Source organism: Castanea sativa, chromosome 10 (assembly GCF_040712315.1).
Source record: "Castanea sativa cultivar Marrone di Chiusa Pesio chromosome 10, ASM4071231v1".
Classification (NCBI taxonomy): domain Eukaryota; kingdom Viridiplantae; phylum Streptophyta; class Magnoliopsida; order Fagales; family Fagaceae; genus Castanea; species Castanea sativa.
The window spans coordinates 5,172,826-5,190,202 of record NC_134022.1 but is presented as its reverse complement, the minus strand read 5'-3'; the positions used below and the strand labels follow the sequence as shown (position 1 = coordinate 5,190,202).

Here is a 17,377-nt window from a genome sequence, read left to right as displayed (position 1 = left end):
GACTTGCCCAAAGGACAGTTTCCCCCTACCTAGGATAGACCAGCTAGTAGATTCTACGGCCGGGCATAAGCTACTGACGTTCATGGATGCTTTTTCAGGATACAACCAGATAAAAATGGCTGAGGAAGATCAGAAAAAAACTGCTTTCATCACAAGCCAAGGGCTCTACTGCTATAAGGTGATGCCCTTTGGACTGAAGAATGCTGGAGCAACATACCAAAGACTAGTAAACAAGATGTTCAACAAGCAAATTGGTAGAAACATGGAGGTGTATGTGGATGATATGCTCGTCAAGAGCAAAAAGGAGTTGACGCACCTGGACGATTTGAAAGAGACGTTTGATACCCTCAGAAAATATCAGATGAAGCTGAATCCTAGTAAGTGTGTGTCCGGAGTAGCCTCAGGAAAGTTCTTGGGATTCATGGTGTCCCAAAGAGGAATAGAAGCAAATCCGGAGAAGGTACAAGCAATACTCAACATGGCATCACTGAAGACCGTCAAAGAAGTCCAAAAGCTCACAGGGAGGATTGCTGTACTCAATAGGTTCGTGTCTAAAGCAACGGACAAATGCTTACCCTTTTTCAAGACATTGAAGCAAGCTTTTTCCTGGACTAACGAATGCGAAGTAGCGTTTCAAGAGCTCAAACGTTAGCTGAGCAATCCACCCCTCTTGAGTCCATCAAAGGAAAGGAAAAACCTTTATTTATACCTGGTGGCATCAGCCACTGCCGTAAGTGCGGCCTTGATTCGAAAGGAAGATAAGAAGCAACTCCCAGTTTACTACATCAGTCAAGCCTTCCAGGGAGTAGAAGCCAGGTATCCCAGGATTGAGAAGATCGCATTCGCCTTAATAGTAGCTTCACGAAAGCTACGACCGTACTTCGAAGCACATCCTATCCTGGTAATGACGGACCAACCAATCAAGAAATCCATGAACAAACCTGAGGCAGCAGGGAGAATGGTCCAGTGGGCAATCGAACTCAGCCAGTTCGACATCGAGTACCATCCCAAAACAGCTATCAAAGCGCAAGCTCTAGCAGATTTCATTGCCGAGTTCACCCTTCTAGAAGATGACGACAGCAGTGATGAGGCGGAACAATGGATGATCCAGACTGATGGCTCATCAGCCCAAAAGAGGGTGGGAGTAGGGGTCATCATAAACACCCCCGATGGAGAAAAACTTAGATATGGAGTCCAATTGAAATTCCCAGCAACCAACAACGAGGCCGAGTACGAAGGGATACTGACGGGATTGAGACTCGAGAAATCACTTGGGATTAAGAACTTGCTTATTCAGAGTGACTCGAAATTGGCAATAGGGCAGATCAAGGAAAAGTATGAGGCAAAAAAGGAGAGATTGCAGAAGTAATTATATAATATATTTAAATATATATTAAAGAAAGTAATAGGATTTTATATAATATATGTTTGTAGGAATTGATGAAGTGCTCTACAGCTGGTGATAGGACTGACAAAGTTAAACACAGACGAGATCACCTCCACAGACGAACCTGACCGATTGACCGGCATCACTAACGAGAACATTAAGACCATTCAATGCTGCCAATAATGTCCCAGACCGTTACAAGACTAGCTGGACGAACCGTTTTAAACGTATTAAATCCCATTACTCCACTAGAGACGTTATCAAGGGAGCCATTAACACCACAACGGCTATAGTCCAGAGGGATATATACATAAAGCCCTCACAACACCAATACAAGGTACAGACATCATCACAAGATATACTGAGCTATTTTTTGATATTTTGATTGTTATCTTCTTCCACACTAACTTTGGCATCGGAGGCATTGTGGCAGGCACCACACCGGTGACCATTTGAGTGAGTTCTTGCTTCCATCGTGTCGCTGGAGTGTGACTGGCATTATTTGGACGAACTCATAACGACTGACGAACTTCTGCTTCACCAGATGAGTTTTAACTTTAAAAAAATATATTTATTAAATAAATAATATATTTTAAATATATATTAAAATATGGGTGGGTGGGTCGGGTTTAGCGAGTTTGTAATTTTATGACCTAAACCCAACCCAACCCAACCCGCTACCAAAAAAAAAATTATAACCCAACCCAACCCACCAAACCCTAAATACCGACCCAACCTGGCGGGTTGGGTGGGGTTGAGTTGGGTTTGGCGAGTTTTCTGCACATCCCTAATCATGGCAGATTATTCAAGTTTGGTGCCATTCCTTCCTTTCATTATTATACATGATTATTCAATGGAGTTGTTTAGTAAACAAAATAGATTGTTATAACATCTTCACAAGACACAACAATTGATGTGACAATCTCTCATAGGTCAAAATAAAATATTAAATTGAGATTCATGGCAACTAAAATCAATGATATTATTATATTTTTTTTGTGTTCATATATTTTCACTGTTAAAAATAAATAAAAAGAAGCCTCGGAGAAACAAAGTTGCAAACTAATATTCAATTTTGCTAATATCTATATTACCCTCTCTACCTTAATGGCCTCGCTCCATTTTCTTTTCCTCCACAATTGATATCAAGCTTGAAATAATCAAAACATCAATGGGTTTTGAAGAGTTATATCACACATTTGAGAGAGTCGTTCACTTTGATCCCTATAATTCCTCCCCTTTTTTCCCCCTAATTTAATGATCCAATTGTGCTACTTTATTAAACTTTGAAGAATTTGTCAAGTTCTTCTCAATGTTGATGGGAAATTAATATATTGATATATACTTTTGTGAATTGTATGGCTGTCTTCGTCTTCTCTTTTGCAGGAATTTATAGGTTATATACGTGGGAGGATAGATCGATCAAAGGAAGTTTTCACACTCACATATATAATTTATAAATTCTAAATAATAATAATAATAATAATAATAATAATAAGATGAAGAGAACCATATAGAATTCAAAAAAAAAAAAAAAAAACTGTTTAGACCTCTAAGTTTGCTTACTACTAATTTTATTAATTTTGCAAATAATATGTTGGGGTAGTTATTTAATCAATCTCAAGTGCAACATGGATAAAACAAATAAATAACAATTACACAAATAACTCATAGCCAAAACCATCAAACCCCTTATAAAAATGGTTGTGATACAAACTCACATACAAGACTTCTCATACTTGTAAAGAGACATTGGGCTCCCCGAGCTCTTTGTTCATATTTGCAACTACCGACTCCATAACCTTGTGTCTTTACAACTATTCGACGTTGCTAGTCAGACACACCGATCGCTAGACCAATATCTTGGCTAGTTCAAGGCTTCTTGAAGATTTTACTTGTCTTTGTGGTTTCAAATTAATAATCCAACAACATAGTTGGTGATCTTGTGTTTTGTAAAGTATCGTCTCAAGATTATGTCAGTTGGAGAGGGTGAAAGACTTGATTGCATGTGTAATTGAAGTCTTTATGAAAGAGCCATATAAATGCAATCATGACTGAAAAGAATGCAGTTTCATGGCAATTAACTGGTATCTATAAACACCCTGAAACATTGAAGCATATATGTGGAGACAGAATTTGATGTGCCTACTCCATAAACAAGCCAAGTTGCCTTGGATATGTATTGGAGATTTTAACGAGATACTTTCTACAAATGAAAGACAAGGAGGGGGAACCGAGAAGCAAGTGACAGAAGGCAAATTTTCATGAGCTGTTGGATGATTGCAGATTAAGGGACATGTTTCAAAGGTGCTCAAATTCACATGGTGTATGTTAGACGTAACTGTGGGATAGCTAATTAAGAATGGTGTGATCTTTTCCCTCATTTTGAAGTTCAACATTTGAGTGTTTCAAGTTCTAATCATATGATCCATTGGAATGTGTCCAATAGAGACCCCAATATTCTTTACAACTAGATGGATGATTTGGAGCAAGGGAAATGAAGCTCGCCAAAGCTCTCCAATCCATGGCCTGGCCTACTTCCCTAGCCAATCTATGCTTTTTAACATTTAGAAGCCAACTCTAGTAGCCTCACTTGCGGGACTTCAAAGGAAATTTCTGTTGTTTTCTGTAGAATACTTGCTTATAGTCACTATGGTTGTTTGATAACGGGTTAAGAAGTTATTGCAGTTGTTTTAGTTAAGATCTAGCAGTGTATATTGTTAAAGAAACGCTATGTACACAATATTTTCACGAGTGTCAAGTTGTTACAAGCTGTTAGTGATGGACAAGAAAGTAATTTTAGTGATAAATTCAAATTAAAAACTTGTAACAAAAACATATTCTTAAAGTAATGCTGGAAGAAAGTAAGTGAATTAAGGTTGAAGAAATGTTTATTAGGACTTGGGTTGGTTGTTTAAAAACCATCACCAGCCACGAGGACCATAACTTAACAATCAAAACAATAATTAGTGGGCACTATTCCCTCTTAACTCCAAAGACAGCAACAACTCACCGTCCGTCCCCACCGACTCCAAAACCGAAACCGAAAGATACCACCAAGGCGGCAACTGGCAAGGCCTAATGTTTTTTTTTTTTTTTTTTTTTTTTTGGGGGGGGGGGGGTTATTACCCCAAGGTCAATTTCGTCAATTCACCTTAAAATTCTTCACACGCCAATAAAAATAAAATCATTTTGCGGTTTCACTTATATTTCTCTCCTCCTTTCCTCTCAGGAAGTGTTCGATTTTCATTATCGTTCACTCCCTGAGTCTCTCTCTCTCTCTCTCTCTCTCTCTTAAAATCTCTGTGAATATTTTCTCTGCCATGGCGTCCGATCCTTTCTCAGACAAGAATGCTGTTTTCAGAAAACTGAAAGCCAAGTCAGAAAACAAGGTCTGTCTTTTGCTTTTATCGTTTTCCAGTAATCTTTTCCTTCTTGGGGGTTTTTTTTTTTGTTTTTTTGAAGTATGGATCTGATTCAGATCTGGGAATTCCGTAATGGGTTTTGAGTTTTTTGTCTGTTTGTTTGGGTGTTTGTGTTGTTAATTTTTTCAGATGTGCTTCGATTGTAATGCAAAGAACCCAACTTGGGCTTCTGTGACTTACGGGATCTTCCTCTGCATCGATTGCTCGGCCGTGCATCGTAGCCTTGGCGTTCACATCAGCTTTGTCAGGTCTTAATCTCAACTGGGTTTTCTCTGTTCTTTGAATATTTGTTTGTTTTTGGGCTTCAAGAAGCTGATTTGGGGTTTTCTTTATCTGATTCAGCTATGAATTACCACACCTTTTCTTTCTGTTATGTTTGTAATCGTGGTATAAGAAGTTATAGCTGTTGCCTTTGCAGTAGATTAGCTAAAGTTAGATAAAAGATTCTTAAGTTTGTTGTTAAATCGAGAGGAATGAAGATATAATGGTAGTAATAGTCTGCCTTTTAATCTGTTAAATGCATTTAGTGTGACTACTTATGTTGGGCAAAACATAGGGATAGTTCCTTAGGTGCTGCACATTATGTTCCCCTATTAAATTCAATCATGTGGTTGCATTGATCAGCGAAGCTCATTGTTGAATTTAATTGTGTTTGAAAAGGATAATACTATTGCATTAGTTAATATAACTATGTGGTTAAATTTATGTTCCCCAATTAAATTCAATCATGTGGTTGCATTGATCAGTGAAGCTCATGGTTGAATTTAATTGTGCTTGAACTATTGCATTAGTTAATATAACTATGTGGTTGAATTCAATTGGGGAGCCTAAGGTATTGCACCTAAGGAACTGAACCCAAGTTTTATCCAATTATGCTTATAGATTTAGAAAAATGTGTGGAATGTGATTGGGTTGTCTCTAAAAAGTTTTTTCGGATCAGGATTCTTCGATTACTTGGACATTGGAATAAATTTGATTTCAAGGTTGTGATAAGAAATTTGGGTCAAGAATGTGTGAGGTCCATGCCACTAACCCTCTAGGAAGTGTAACTTAATAGAGGGGATGTTTGAGACTTGAGAGAGGATTAAACAAAAGGGAACTGGGATGATTTATTCCTTTTAAGTTTTGAGATCACGCAGATTCTCTCTCTTCCCCCCCCCCCCCCCCAAAAAAAAAGAGAAGGAAAACATTTTTGAGATCCAGCATTGGGACTGTAAGATTTTTTACGACAAGTTTAGGTTGTAGCTATGGGGGTCTTTGGGGATTGCCTTAAATCTTGACAATGAGAGATATAAAACTGTGAGAATTCACCAGCCATCTTTAATTGTCCAAGTCCCAAGTTTCTAAAAATGGGACCATTTTGATTATTATTGCTGCTTTTTGTGACAGATCATGGTTTGCTGGAAACTCCAGTGTAAAACTCGGAACACACCCAAGCAAACATGTTTCCAAGGCCATTTTCAATCTTGCAAGTCTTGAACAATGAGTTTTTTTTTGTGAAACAAAACACAGTATCACATCGTTTACTAAAAAGCCTTATTATTCCCTCTAAAATTTTTCTCTTAGATCTCTTGGATTGGTCCTTATACAGTTGTTCACTATGTATTAGGAGTCAAACTATTGTCTTTATCTACTTGTTTGGGAGATAAGTCTTACTTTTGATGGTTGGTTTTTGATGCCCCTCCTTCCTTTTTTCATATTTCAAAATGGATGTTGAAGAGGCCTTATTGTATATCCATCTCTCCTCTAGTGTGTAAAAAATCCACATGAATCATTTTGAAAGAAAGAATATAAGAAAGGTCCAAACTTTCGTCTTTTTAATGACATCTATGGATATTTGTCATATGGTACCGGCGTGTCTTATGTGGTTAGCATGGAAGGAATGCAATGCCCGCACTTTTGAGGGCATTGAGAGGCCTATTGGATTGTTGAAGACATTGCTAGCTATGACTTTGTTTGAGTGGTCTTGTATTTGGGGCCTCACGCATTGTATTTCCTTGTCTGATGTCCTTATTTCTTTTTGATCCACTGTTTGATTTGTTTGTATTCTTTCTTTTCTGTGTGTTTACAATCGTAAACACATTGCATTTTTGTTATCAATAAAACTTTTATTATCTATAAAAAAAAAAGTATTTGTCATCTTCAAATGTTTGTCCTGATGTTCAATATGCTGCCTGGGTGTCTTTATTTGTAAAGATAAGAAATGTACAATATATGATAGTGGAGTAACAAAAATGCCAGCACAAATAATCCCCATATCCTAATTGGTAGGTGGAGTGTTGATCACAAGATATCTGTAAAACTTATTAGAAAAGGCATAGTGTGGAATTAGGTGCTGTCATGTTTTATGCGGCTAGTGTGGAAGGAATGAAATTCTCGCACGTTTGAAGACACCAGAAGGTCTTTAGAGAAATTGAAATCCTTATTCATATTTACCTTGTTTGAGTGGGATTGGAATTGGGGATCTACACAATATAGCTTCATTTTTTGAGTTTTACAACTCTCTTAGTTTTTCTGGTTGATCCTTTGTAATTCTTTTAGATACTTTGTGTTCATCATTGTGAACATAAAGTAATTCTTGTTTGCTTGTTTTGTCTGATAACATTCTGGAACTTATCCCATTGCTAATGAGGTTATATTACATATGTCTTTGCAAGACAAGATGACTCCTTAGAGCCCTTCTCATTTGTTGGTGAATGCTGCTTGTTTACTTGTATGTTTAAAATTTCTTTGACAGTGATCCGCTTTTTAACTCCATAATGAGGGAAGAAAAAATAGTTTGTTTAGTGTTGATTTTCTCTTTTACTATGATAATACCCTGGGTGAACATGTTGCTGCATCTGATTCATTGAGCATTTTGGGGTGGTGTCTCAAATATCTTTTTAGGTTGTGTGGGTATCAGAATTGTTGGATCAACACAATTCAGGGTGTTGGTGCATTGGAGGATCATCCTTTTCCATGAACCCTTCTTGATCTATTCCTTTTTTATTTTCCCATATTTATCTCTGTTGGAAACTTTTGATGGTTTGGAATTGTTGCATTCATTATAATAGGGAAACCTGCTAGTTTCTATATGATTTCCAGTTTTGGTGATTCTGTGATTATGAGGATTTATAGGTGCAACCAATGTGTGACATCCGATATAAAGCTCTCATGGTTTTTCGTATGGTCCAATCAGTTAAGAGTTACTGGAAAAGGAACAAGGTTCTAGATTTTTGAAGAATATTTAGCTCCCCCATTCCACCACTAACATAATAGATCAAGAAACTTACCCTGTTATACCCATTGAATCCCAACAGACCTAAATACAAAGCTCCACAACTCAAAAGCCACATTATCGAAAAATGGTTATCCATTGAATCCCAACAGACCTAAATACAAAGCTCCTTAACTCAGAAGCTACGTTATCAAAAAATGGTTCATTGTCTCCCCACTATTTTGGCACATACAATACCAATTCACAATAAAATAACCCCTCTTTAGAAGGTTCTCAAGCGTAAGAATTTTACCCAAGCTGCTGTCCACTCAAAGAAGGAACAGAGGGATATGTTGGAGTTTTTCTTTATTATTATTTTGGTTTCTTGTTGTCATACATAGTTTTTGGTCCACATCATTTTTACCTTTTCTTCAAATATCTTGTATTTGTTCCTTAATATAGGTTGTGAAGTAATATCGAGCAATTCCTAAAAAAAAAAATATTGAGCTTTTATGGTTATCTTTTGTAGCTGACCCTAATTAATATGTTGAGGATCCATAACCGACCCCCTAAAATTTTGAGACTAAGGCTTTTTTGTTGTGATAGTGGTGGCTTTGACTTAGACTTTGTTTGACAAGGAGGGGACCGCAATGGCTAATTATATTAAAAGAGTGGCAAAAAAAGCACTTAGAGAATCCAATGGATGTGGGTGACCAACTATGGAGACTTGTTGGTGGAATGAGATGGTTTAAGTAGATTTTAGATTAAAGGGAGAGTTATAGAAGCCTACCTAGATGTAGAGACAATATTGTTTATGAAAATTATAGTGACAAAGAGGAACCGAAAAGGCTGTCTAAGATGCTAGATTTAAGGTGTATGATGAATTATATTGCAAGCTAGGACGAATAATATAGCAAGTTGGGGGATGAAGGATGGTGAAAGGAATATTTATAAACTCGGGAAATGAAAATAAGAGACTTGAATTGTGTGAAGTACATCAAAGATGAAGATCAAATAATGTTAGTAAAGGAAGAAGGGTTAAAGAAAGATGGAAATGTTATTTTGATAGATTGTTTCATGAAAGTCATACAAAAGATTGGAACGAACTGAGTAACCTTATTGAGGATAGAAAACATAGTTTTGTTCATAGAGGTAAATGGTGCATTGAGGATAAGCCATGTCCTAGAGCCTTGTAGTTCAATTGGCATCGCTTGGTATTTCCAATCGAGATGTCCATGGTTCAAAACTTCAAATTCCCCTCTCCCATTGTTGCAAATATTGAATTATCAAAAAAAAAAAGGGAAAAAAAAAACAGGTTGTGGGATTGAGTAAATTCCCCCTGAAGTTTTGGAAGTGCTTGGGTGATGTGAGTGTAGGATGGTTGAGAAGCCTTTTGAATAAGAGAAAGTGCCTAGTGAGCATAGGAGAAGGCAAGTGATATAAATTAATATGAGTTAAATATAGTGGCTTAAGAAGAAAATCATAATAAAGGAGATTAGATTGGTTATTTAAAAAAAATTCAAATTTGGGTTCTTTTGTAAATAAAATGAATATGTTAGGATGTTTATAGTCATGAAGCTTCTAGGAAGCTCCACTCCCACCAACTATCCACATGCTTTCACTCTTTATATCACATTCCAAAACTCTTTTTCATTTTCAAGTCTCATAAAAATTCCACTTTATCTCTTTGAAGTTCCAAAGACACAAATGGCTGCTACAGGTTCATCCACCAAGAGGTCCAAGGCTTGAATTTGTGCTTTCTTCTTCTTCGTCTTCTTCTCTGTTTTTTTCCCACAAATCATTTGGTTCCACTGTTCCAGATCTGGAAAAAACCCAAAGTGCATGCCGGCTGTAACAGGTGACACAACCTGAAACTGGCCAAAATCGGTTTGTTAGTTCTTTTTTTTTTTTTTTTTCACATGAGGTGTGTCCCAACCATGTCCCTTCCATGCTCAATTATTTTTTTCTTTTAAAAAGGGAAGGACACACATGCAGCCCTGTCTGCTGTGTCCCATACATGTTCAACACAGGCATGACAGGAAAATTGTTGTGTCTGTGCTTTCCCGGGGGAAGCACTCTAATACCTATATACAAGAATAAGGGAGATAATCAAAACTGGACATATTATTGAGGATTAAGCTTATGAGTCACACTATGAAGCTTTGGGAGAAAGTGATTGAGCATGGGTTGAGACACGCTTGAATAGTATCAGATAATCAATTCGGTTTTATACTAGGGTGACTTACCATGGAAGTTATTTTCTTACTTAGACCTCGAATGGAAAAATATAGAGACGTCCGTGAAGATCTCCATATGGTTTTTATTGACCTATATTAAGTGTTGGATAGGATACCTGAGTGTGTGGTAGGTTTTAGAAAAGAAAGGAATTCCACTAAAGTATATTAAGCTGATTAAGGTTATGCATGACACAGTTGTAACTAATGTGAAAACAAGTCGAAACATCGCAAGTGAGTTTCCTTTCACTACAAATTTTTATCTAGGATTAGTATTAAGTTCATATCTCTTTGCACTAGATCTATTCAAGATCTTGGTATGTGTTTTTTCAAAATTTTTCAAATGATATGGTTTTAGTGAATGAAACTAGACATGAAGTTAACATCAAATTAAAATTTTAGATAGACGCTTTAGAATATATGGGCTTTTGGCTAAGTAGGACTAAAAGTCTAAAACTAAAAGTTTAGTAAAAGTGTAAACAAAGATGATAAAATTTTTAGACTTGTTTATCAAGAGATACGAAAGAGTCGGTGCTTTGGATATTTTGGGTCAATAATTCATAAGAGTGGAGAGATTGAAGAAAATGTGAGTAATTGTGTAAGAACTTTGATTAAGTGGAGAAACGCATCATGAGTATTGTGTGATTGTAGAGGGTAGCTATGTTAGTTTTTGGCATAACCCATGGTGTGGGCCTACTCCCCTGAAGGAACTATTTCCTTCTATGTATGATTGCTCTGTCTCTAAAGAAGCATGGGTCTCTGACTTGGTTGTATCAAATTCAGAAGGAGAGAGGAGCTGGAATTTATTGTTCCGTCATGGTCCTCAAGATTGGCAGGCAACCACTGTCTATTCATTCTTTGAGTTTATTTATTCCTCTATGCCGAGGGGTGAGTGGGATGATCAGCTGGTCTGGAGATTGACTACATCGGGTGTTTTTGATGTGCGCTCTTTTTATAAGCGATTATCTAGTCCTACCACTGATGCCTTTCCTTCGGAGTGTATATGGCGTATTAAGGTGCCTAAACAGGTGTCTTTTTTCTTATGGACAACAGCTAATGATGGGATACTCACCATTGACAACCTTATTAAGAAATGTCAGTTTTTGGTTAATAGGTGTTGCTTATGTTGCTGCGATGGGAAATCAGTGAATCACCTTCTTCTTCATTATAAGTTCTCTCATGCCTTATGGTGTGAAGCTTTTGCAGTGTTTGGGATTCAATGGGTAATGCCAAGGTCAGTGAACTCTTTTTTCTTTATTTGGAGAAACTGGTTTGGAAAGCATCATTCAACCATTTGGAATATGGTCCCGGCATGTGTAATGTGGTTAGTTTGGCAGGAACGTAATGCCCGAATTTTTGAAGATAAGGCGAGAACTTTGGAACATCTAAAAAGTCTACTTTTGCGTACTTTGTTTCTTTGGGCTCGTGTTTGGGGGTGTACGAACTGTACTGCTTTATCTGACTTTTTAGTTTCTATTTCCTTTAGTTCTTGATTTTCTTGTATTTGGTTCATTGTTCAAAGTGTTCACCATCGTGAACATGATGTTCAATTCTTTTCAATAAAAGTCTTATTACTTATAAAAAAAAAAAGTGATTGTAGAGTATTTTTTAAATAAAAAGGAAAATTATATGACTTTATGCCCTATGGTACTTATATATAAAAAAGCCTTTATGCTCTATGGTATTGAATTTTGGGCTAAGAAGCAACATGTTGATAAATGAGTGTTGCTGAAATGAAAATGTGAAGATGGATAAATGGAAATACAAAGAAAGATAGGTTTGGAAATGAAGAAATTCACTTGAAGATAGGGGTGATATCTATTAATGAAAAAATAAGGAAGAGGTGCTTGAGATGGTTGGGTAATGTGTAGAGGAGAGCAATTAATATATCAGTGAGTAAAAGTGGTTTGATTCTAGTCGATTGAACAAAAAAGGGTAGAGGAGGACCTAAAATAACATTAGTAGTAGTAAAAAAGAATGCGCCAATTAAGGAGGTGGTAGGAGTATAATTTTGGATATGATAGAATGGTGAAAAAGAATACATGTGACTAACTTTGATTGGTTTGTAAAATATCCATAGCCATTTCAAAAGTTCTGAGACTATGGTTTTGTCATTGTTGTTGTTTTAGGTAGGCAAGGGTGTTAATTACCTGGTGGTTCTTGTTACATCTTACATGACTATTTGTAGACCATTTCTAGTGCAAAGTGGTGCTGTGTGTACTTTGAGTTGAATGGAATGTATATCAGAGTTGTGAAGCTCATTACTTGGCATATTCTTTATTGTGGCATCTTTTTCTTTCAAAGTTTAAAATTTTAGTTTCACATAATTAAATTGTGTTATATTCATGTAGGTCGACAAATTTAGACTCATGGACTCCTGAGCAGCTGAAAATGATGAGCTTTGGGGGAAACAATCGTGCACAGGTCTTCTTTAAGCAGCATGGATGGACTGATGGGGGCAAAATTGAGGCAAAGTATACATCAAGGGCTGCTGATTTATATCGGCAAATACTTTCAAAAGAAGTTGCTAAAAGTATGGCAGAAGAGGTGGGTTTGCCATCATCACCTGTTTCTTCTCAGTCAGCACAAGCAGCTAATGGACTCCCTGATGTCAAGACAAGTGAAGCTCCAAAAGAAAACTCCTTAGGAAGGCAAGAAACGCATGATACCACTGCTTCACCTAAAGCAACTCATACAGTTCTTACTGGTACTGTCAAGAAGCCTCTTGGTGCTAAGAAAACTGGGAAGACTGGGGGGCTTGGTGCTAGAAAGCTTACTACCAAGGTACTTTAATTTTTTAAAAGTTTATCATGAAAAGGGATTATTTATTGCTTTACCTTAGTGAACTAATTATTTGCCAGCAGAAGTACCTTAAAAAGTATTTCTAGTATTAAATTATGTTACTCAATTACCCTATATTAATTAAACTGCTAAGTTTCTAACAAAATAATCTTTTTCAAATGTAGCCAAGTGAAAATCTCTATGAACAGAAGCCTGAGGAACCAACTATTCCAGTTCCCGCCACGAATAGCACTCCAACAGCAGGCCCATCTCTTGCATCTCGCTTTGAATATGTAGAAAATGTTCAATCTTCTGAGAATAGCTCTAGTGGCCCACATGTGATAAGCCATGTATCTGTGCCAAAATCATCAAGCTTCTTTGCAGAATTTGGAATGGATAGTGGTTTTCCAAAAAAGGCTGGCTCAAACTCCTCAAAAGTTCAAGTAAGCTAAAATGACTTGCAACATAATCATGCTATATTGGTGACTTTTTTTTTATCATTAGTAATGTGACCTATATTGAGTGCTCACTGCTCACCTGCTTGATTATAGGATATGAATTCTAGAAACTAGAAACTGTAGCAGTCAAAAAAGGGCTTCTAGGTCCAGATTTTTCTGGGTTATGATGCAAAGATTCAGGCCTATTCCAAAGGTTGTAGACACTACAGTTATGGCAACATGGAAATTACACAATTAACAGCAAGACTGTGGCAGTATAAATTGATACACATCCACATATTATATTTGCTGACATTTCATCAAAAATACCATTACAATTTAAGTTCTACCATTCTTAGCGTGGTTTAATTTTATCAAACAAAAAAAAAAAAAAAATTATTTGTGTATTAATCGTTACAATTTTTCTTTTTTCCTTAAAGTTAATACACTCCATTACTAATTAGACAAAGTTTTCCTCAAATCAGTTTAGATGAGTCTCCTTCAACCGGGTATGTCGTGGTCAGGTGACCATCAACATGTAGTTTAATCGCATGATTATAAAATAAGTCAGGTTATTAAAACTACACACGGATGGTTATATGATTGCCATGTATGGGTTGAGGAACTTTTCTCTAAACTGGTTTGGAGGAAGATTCTATCTTTACTAAAAGGAGAAAGCTTTCATGTGCTTGTTAACGAGTGTCTGAAATTTGATACAAATGTCCAAATATTGTTGGATGAATATCAAATGCTTATTATATTGTCAGTTCAATGTGCCTATGAGATAGAGTCCTTAGTTGCTTGTTAGCTGTGAGTTAGTTTGTTATATAGGATGTATCACTGATGATGGAACTTGTAGCATAAAGACTAAATAAAGCTCACTCTTGTCTCAAGGCTTATAGAGTTGATGGCATTCTCTATACTGGCACTAAGTTCCTCTCATTTCATGTAAAATTCTATTTTAAGAATTTATTATGATGAACAACTCTGAATTTTTGGGGTTTCATTTGCTATTTCGCTGAATGCAACATACTCTCTGCAATATCACAACTTCATTTAGAAAGACAAACTGCATGTTTGTAGTTTCTGAGGAGTTCTTTTGGCGTGTTTTGATTTTATATGCATGCTTAGGGTCTGTTTGGATATCACTTATTGCTGAAAATTGAAAACACTGTAGCAAAATAATTTTTAAATGTGTGAATAGTGCCGTGGGACCCAGTTTTAAATAAAAATATGCTGAAAAAAGTACTTGTGGGTCCCATAAACAGTGCATAGAATCCACAAAAAAAACGTGTGGGAAACGCGCTTCCCAAACTCACACTTAGTAGCTAGTTTTTCATTGGTGTTATGATGAAAATTTTTGAACTTTGGATATTCTTAAACTATTTATTGATATCAAAAAAGGGACGCCTAGTACACAGGAAGTGTACAGGGGTCAACAAATCAAACAAAAATTACATAAATCAAGTAAATCAATAAAAGAAGAAAATGATTGGTTTTGCAAAGCTTACAACCAATCCAATAAGGTTCTAAAGAAAAACAACTTGAGGTTGGTCATAGATCTCTCATAATCTTCAAAGCACCTGCCATTTTTGAGGTGAAGATAGAAAACTTTTGTGTTGTTATTAAGAAGCAGAATCTTAAAAGCAAAAGAGGAGGGGGGGGGGGGGTTGGAAGCTATATTTAATTGTTGGGCAATGGGCCATCTGTTCTATTTTGTGTTTTGTTATATATGTCAATGCATGTTAACAGATTATTGTACTTTGTGACATTGGAAATGAAATAATATTTGTTTCATTATCCAAAGCAAGTTCTTTGTTTGACTGGTTTCAACAGCAGACATTGCCATTTACTTCAGACCATGTGTTGACATAGGCACATGATTTTAGGGCCTTCTTGCTTTATGTGATGGAATGAACATGCATATTTTTGTACCTAGAAGAATATATTGCTGCTGTTAGTTTTGTCTTTGGGCTACAGCATGTGTTTTACAACTATCACTTCTGATGTCATATTTGGCTTTGATATTACAATCGATAGTTGGCATTCCTGTGTCGTGTCCTGCCAATGATGATATGTTGCAGTTCAGTTCACTGTTTTAATTTGTGGGTTTGCCTCAGTGAAGCTCCCCTTCCTCATCTATTCATTATTAATTTCCTTTTTTCTCTTACACACTAATCAGATTCAGGAAACCGATGAAGCAAGGAAGAAGTTCTCAAATGCGAAATCTATTTCATCAGCCCAATTCTTTGGGGATCATAACAAAGCTACTGATGATGCTCATGTTTCTTTGCAGAAGTTCTCAGTATGTTCTCTTACCACAGCTTATTACTGGAAAAATTATCTACTGAATTATAAGAGAGTTCTTTTCATATGCTGTGGTCATGTTCACATCACTGGACGTAATGTTGGCTCAAGGGGATGAAAATATAAAATAGACTAAAATTTCTTTGTTAACGTTAATGTAACTAACTCTTCATGGTTTTGCTAGGAATTTATAGCTTAATAGCTTGACTTGGATAATGATTAAAAAAAAAAAAGCTGCGCTTTGTCATCTTTGTCGACATTTCCATAATTTTCCAAACGATAAAAAAGCTTGAAAACTTAGTTAGATCCCCCTCTCTCTCTCAATAAAATTGCCTTTATGACACAAATTCGGAAGTGAATTTGGTTGTTGATTTTGTTTATCATTTTATTGTTACTTCTAGGGTTCAAATTCCATCTCCAGTGCGGATCTTTTTGGTCACGACATGGATAATTCCTCTGTTGATCTTACAGCTGACATCATCAACCGGCTTTCTTTCCAGGTAGGCCTTGCAACTTCACTGCACGTCACATATCACTTGCATTATTCTCAATGAAATTGAGAGATTCGGTGGAGTATATTGATTGAGTTTGAATATTTTATTTTTGTTCTTCTTTCTGATATGTAGCTTTTTCTCCCTTGGCTCTATCTTCCCCAAACCACCACCCCCCCACAATCCCTCTTTTTGCTATTTTAGATTGCTGCACTACTTTTGGGTTGACACTAAGTGGCTTTTTTCTTTTACCTCCCTTTCTCCAGGCACAACATGACATTTCCAACCTAAAGAACATTGCAGGAGAGACCGGAAAGAAACTCTCTTCATTGGCATCCACTTTAATAACAGATCTTCAGGACAGAATCCTTTGATATTATTATGTTGTGTTGGAAATTGGAATACAAAAAGAATGAGGAGTTTGTTACAGTACCAGCCAAATATGTAGTGAATGTAAAATGAGTTCATTATAAAAAATTCTTTCAAAAGACTGAAATAAGATTTTAAACTCTCTCTAGGGCTTGTCGTGACAGGCTGGTTTACTTATTTTGTTAGCACAGGTATTTCGATATTACTTTGTGTTTTAGTTGTTTTTATTTTGAGATCTTATGCGTATGTGAACCTCAGTGAACTCTCCTACTCTGTATCAAGATAATTCAGAAAGCTACATGTCAGCTAAAAAATTGCCTTTTTTTTTTTTATTTTAAATATCATTTTGGGGGGTGAGGCATGATAAGGAAGTGTAAAGGAACTTAAATTTTTAGTGATTGTTTGGAAGAGTTTATTTTCGTTTGTTTATTCGGTTCAAGTAATAATAAACTGTCGTATTCTAGCTAGAGGTGAAAATATATTGGCACCGTGCCTTGCCAATATATTCAAAGTTCAAACAGATCCTAAAAGCTAACTTAATTTCGTACTCCTGTGGATTGGCACCGGGCCTTGCCAAGTTAAATTTAAACCTGAATGATATAGGATAACATTTTGAGGTATATGAAAGAAACAATGTGGATTCAAACTTCAGCAAAAAAAGAAAAAGAAAAAGAAAGACACAATGTGTTAAGAGATTCAGGGCGATGGTCACGTTGATTTAGTAACGTTATTTAAATGTTGTGAAAATAC

At 36.3% G+C, this 17,377-nt stretch overlaps 1 protein-coding gene across 1 annotated transcript; it reads left to right on the top strand.

The window, feature by feature from the left end:
* The first annotated feature begins 4,597 nt into the window (after positions 1-4,597).
* LOC142612667 (putative ADP-ribosylation factor GTPase-activating protein AGD8) lies at positions 4,598-16,854 on the top strand. Its single transcript, XM_075784794.1, has 7 exons — positions 4,598-4,779; positions 4,942-5,060; positions 12,594-13,026; positions 13,209-13,466; positions 15,643-15,765; positions 16,169-16,267; positions 16,525-16,854. The coding sequence occupies exons 1-7, from the start codon at positions 4,711-4,713 to the stop codon at positions 16,630-16,632; spliced, it is 1,209 nt and encodes a 402-aa protein (XP_075640909.1). The 5' UTR covers positions 4,598-4,710; the 3' UTR covers positions 16,633-16,854.
* Positions 16,855-17,377: the final 523 nt, after the last annotated feature.

Bases quoted from the DNA above. Each gene is read 5' to 3' on its own strand.
- LOC142612667 (XM_075784794.1), top strand. From the start codon at position 4,711: ATGGCGTCCGATCCTTTCTCAGACAAGAATGCTGTTTTCAGAAAACTG. The intron at 4,780-4,941 runs GTCTGTCTTTTG...TAATTTTTTCAG, and splicing joins AAGCCAAGTCAGAAAACAAG to ATGTGCTTCGATTGTAATGC. The intron at 13,467-15,642 runs GTAAGCTAAAAT...CACACTAATCAG, and splicing joins CAAACTCCTCAAAAGTTCAA to ATTCAGGAAACCGATGAAGC.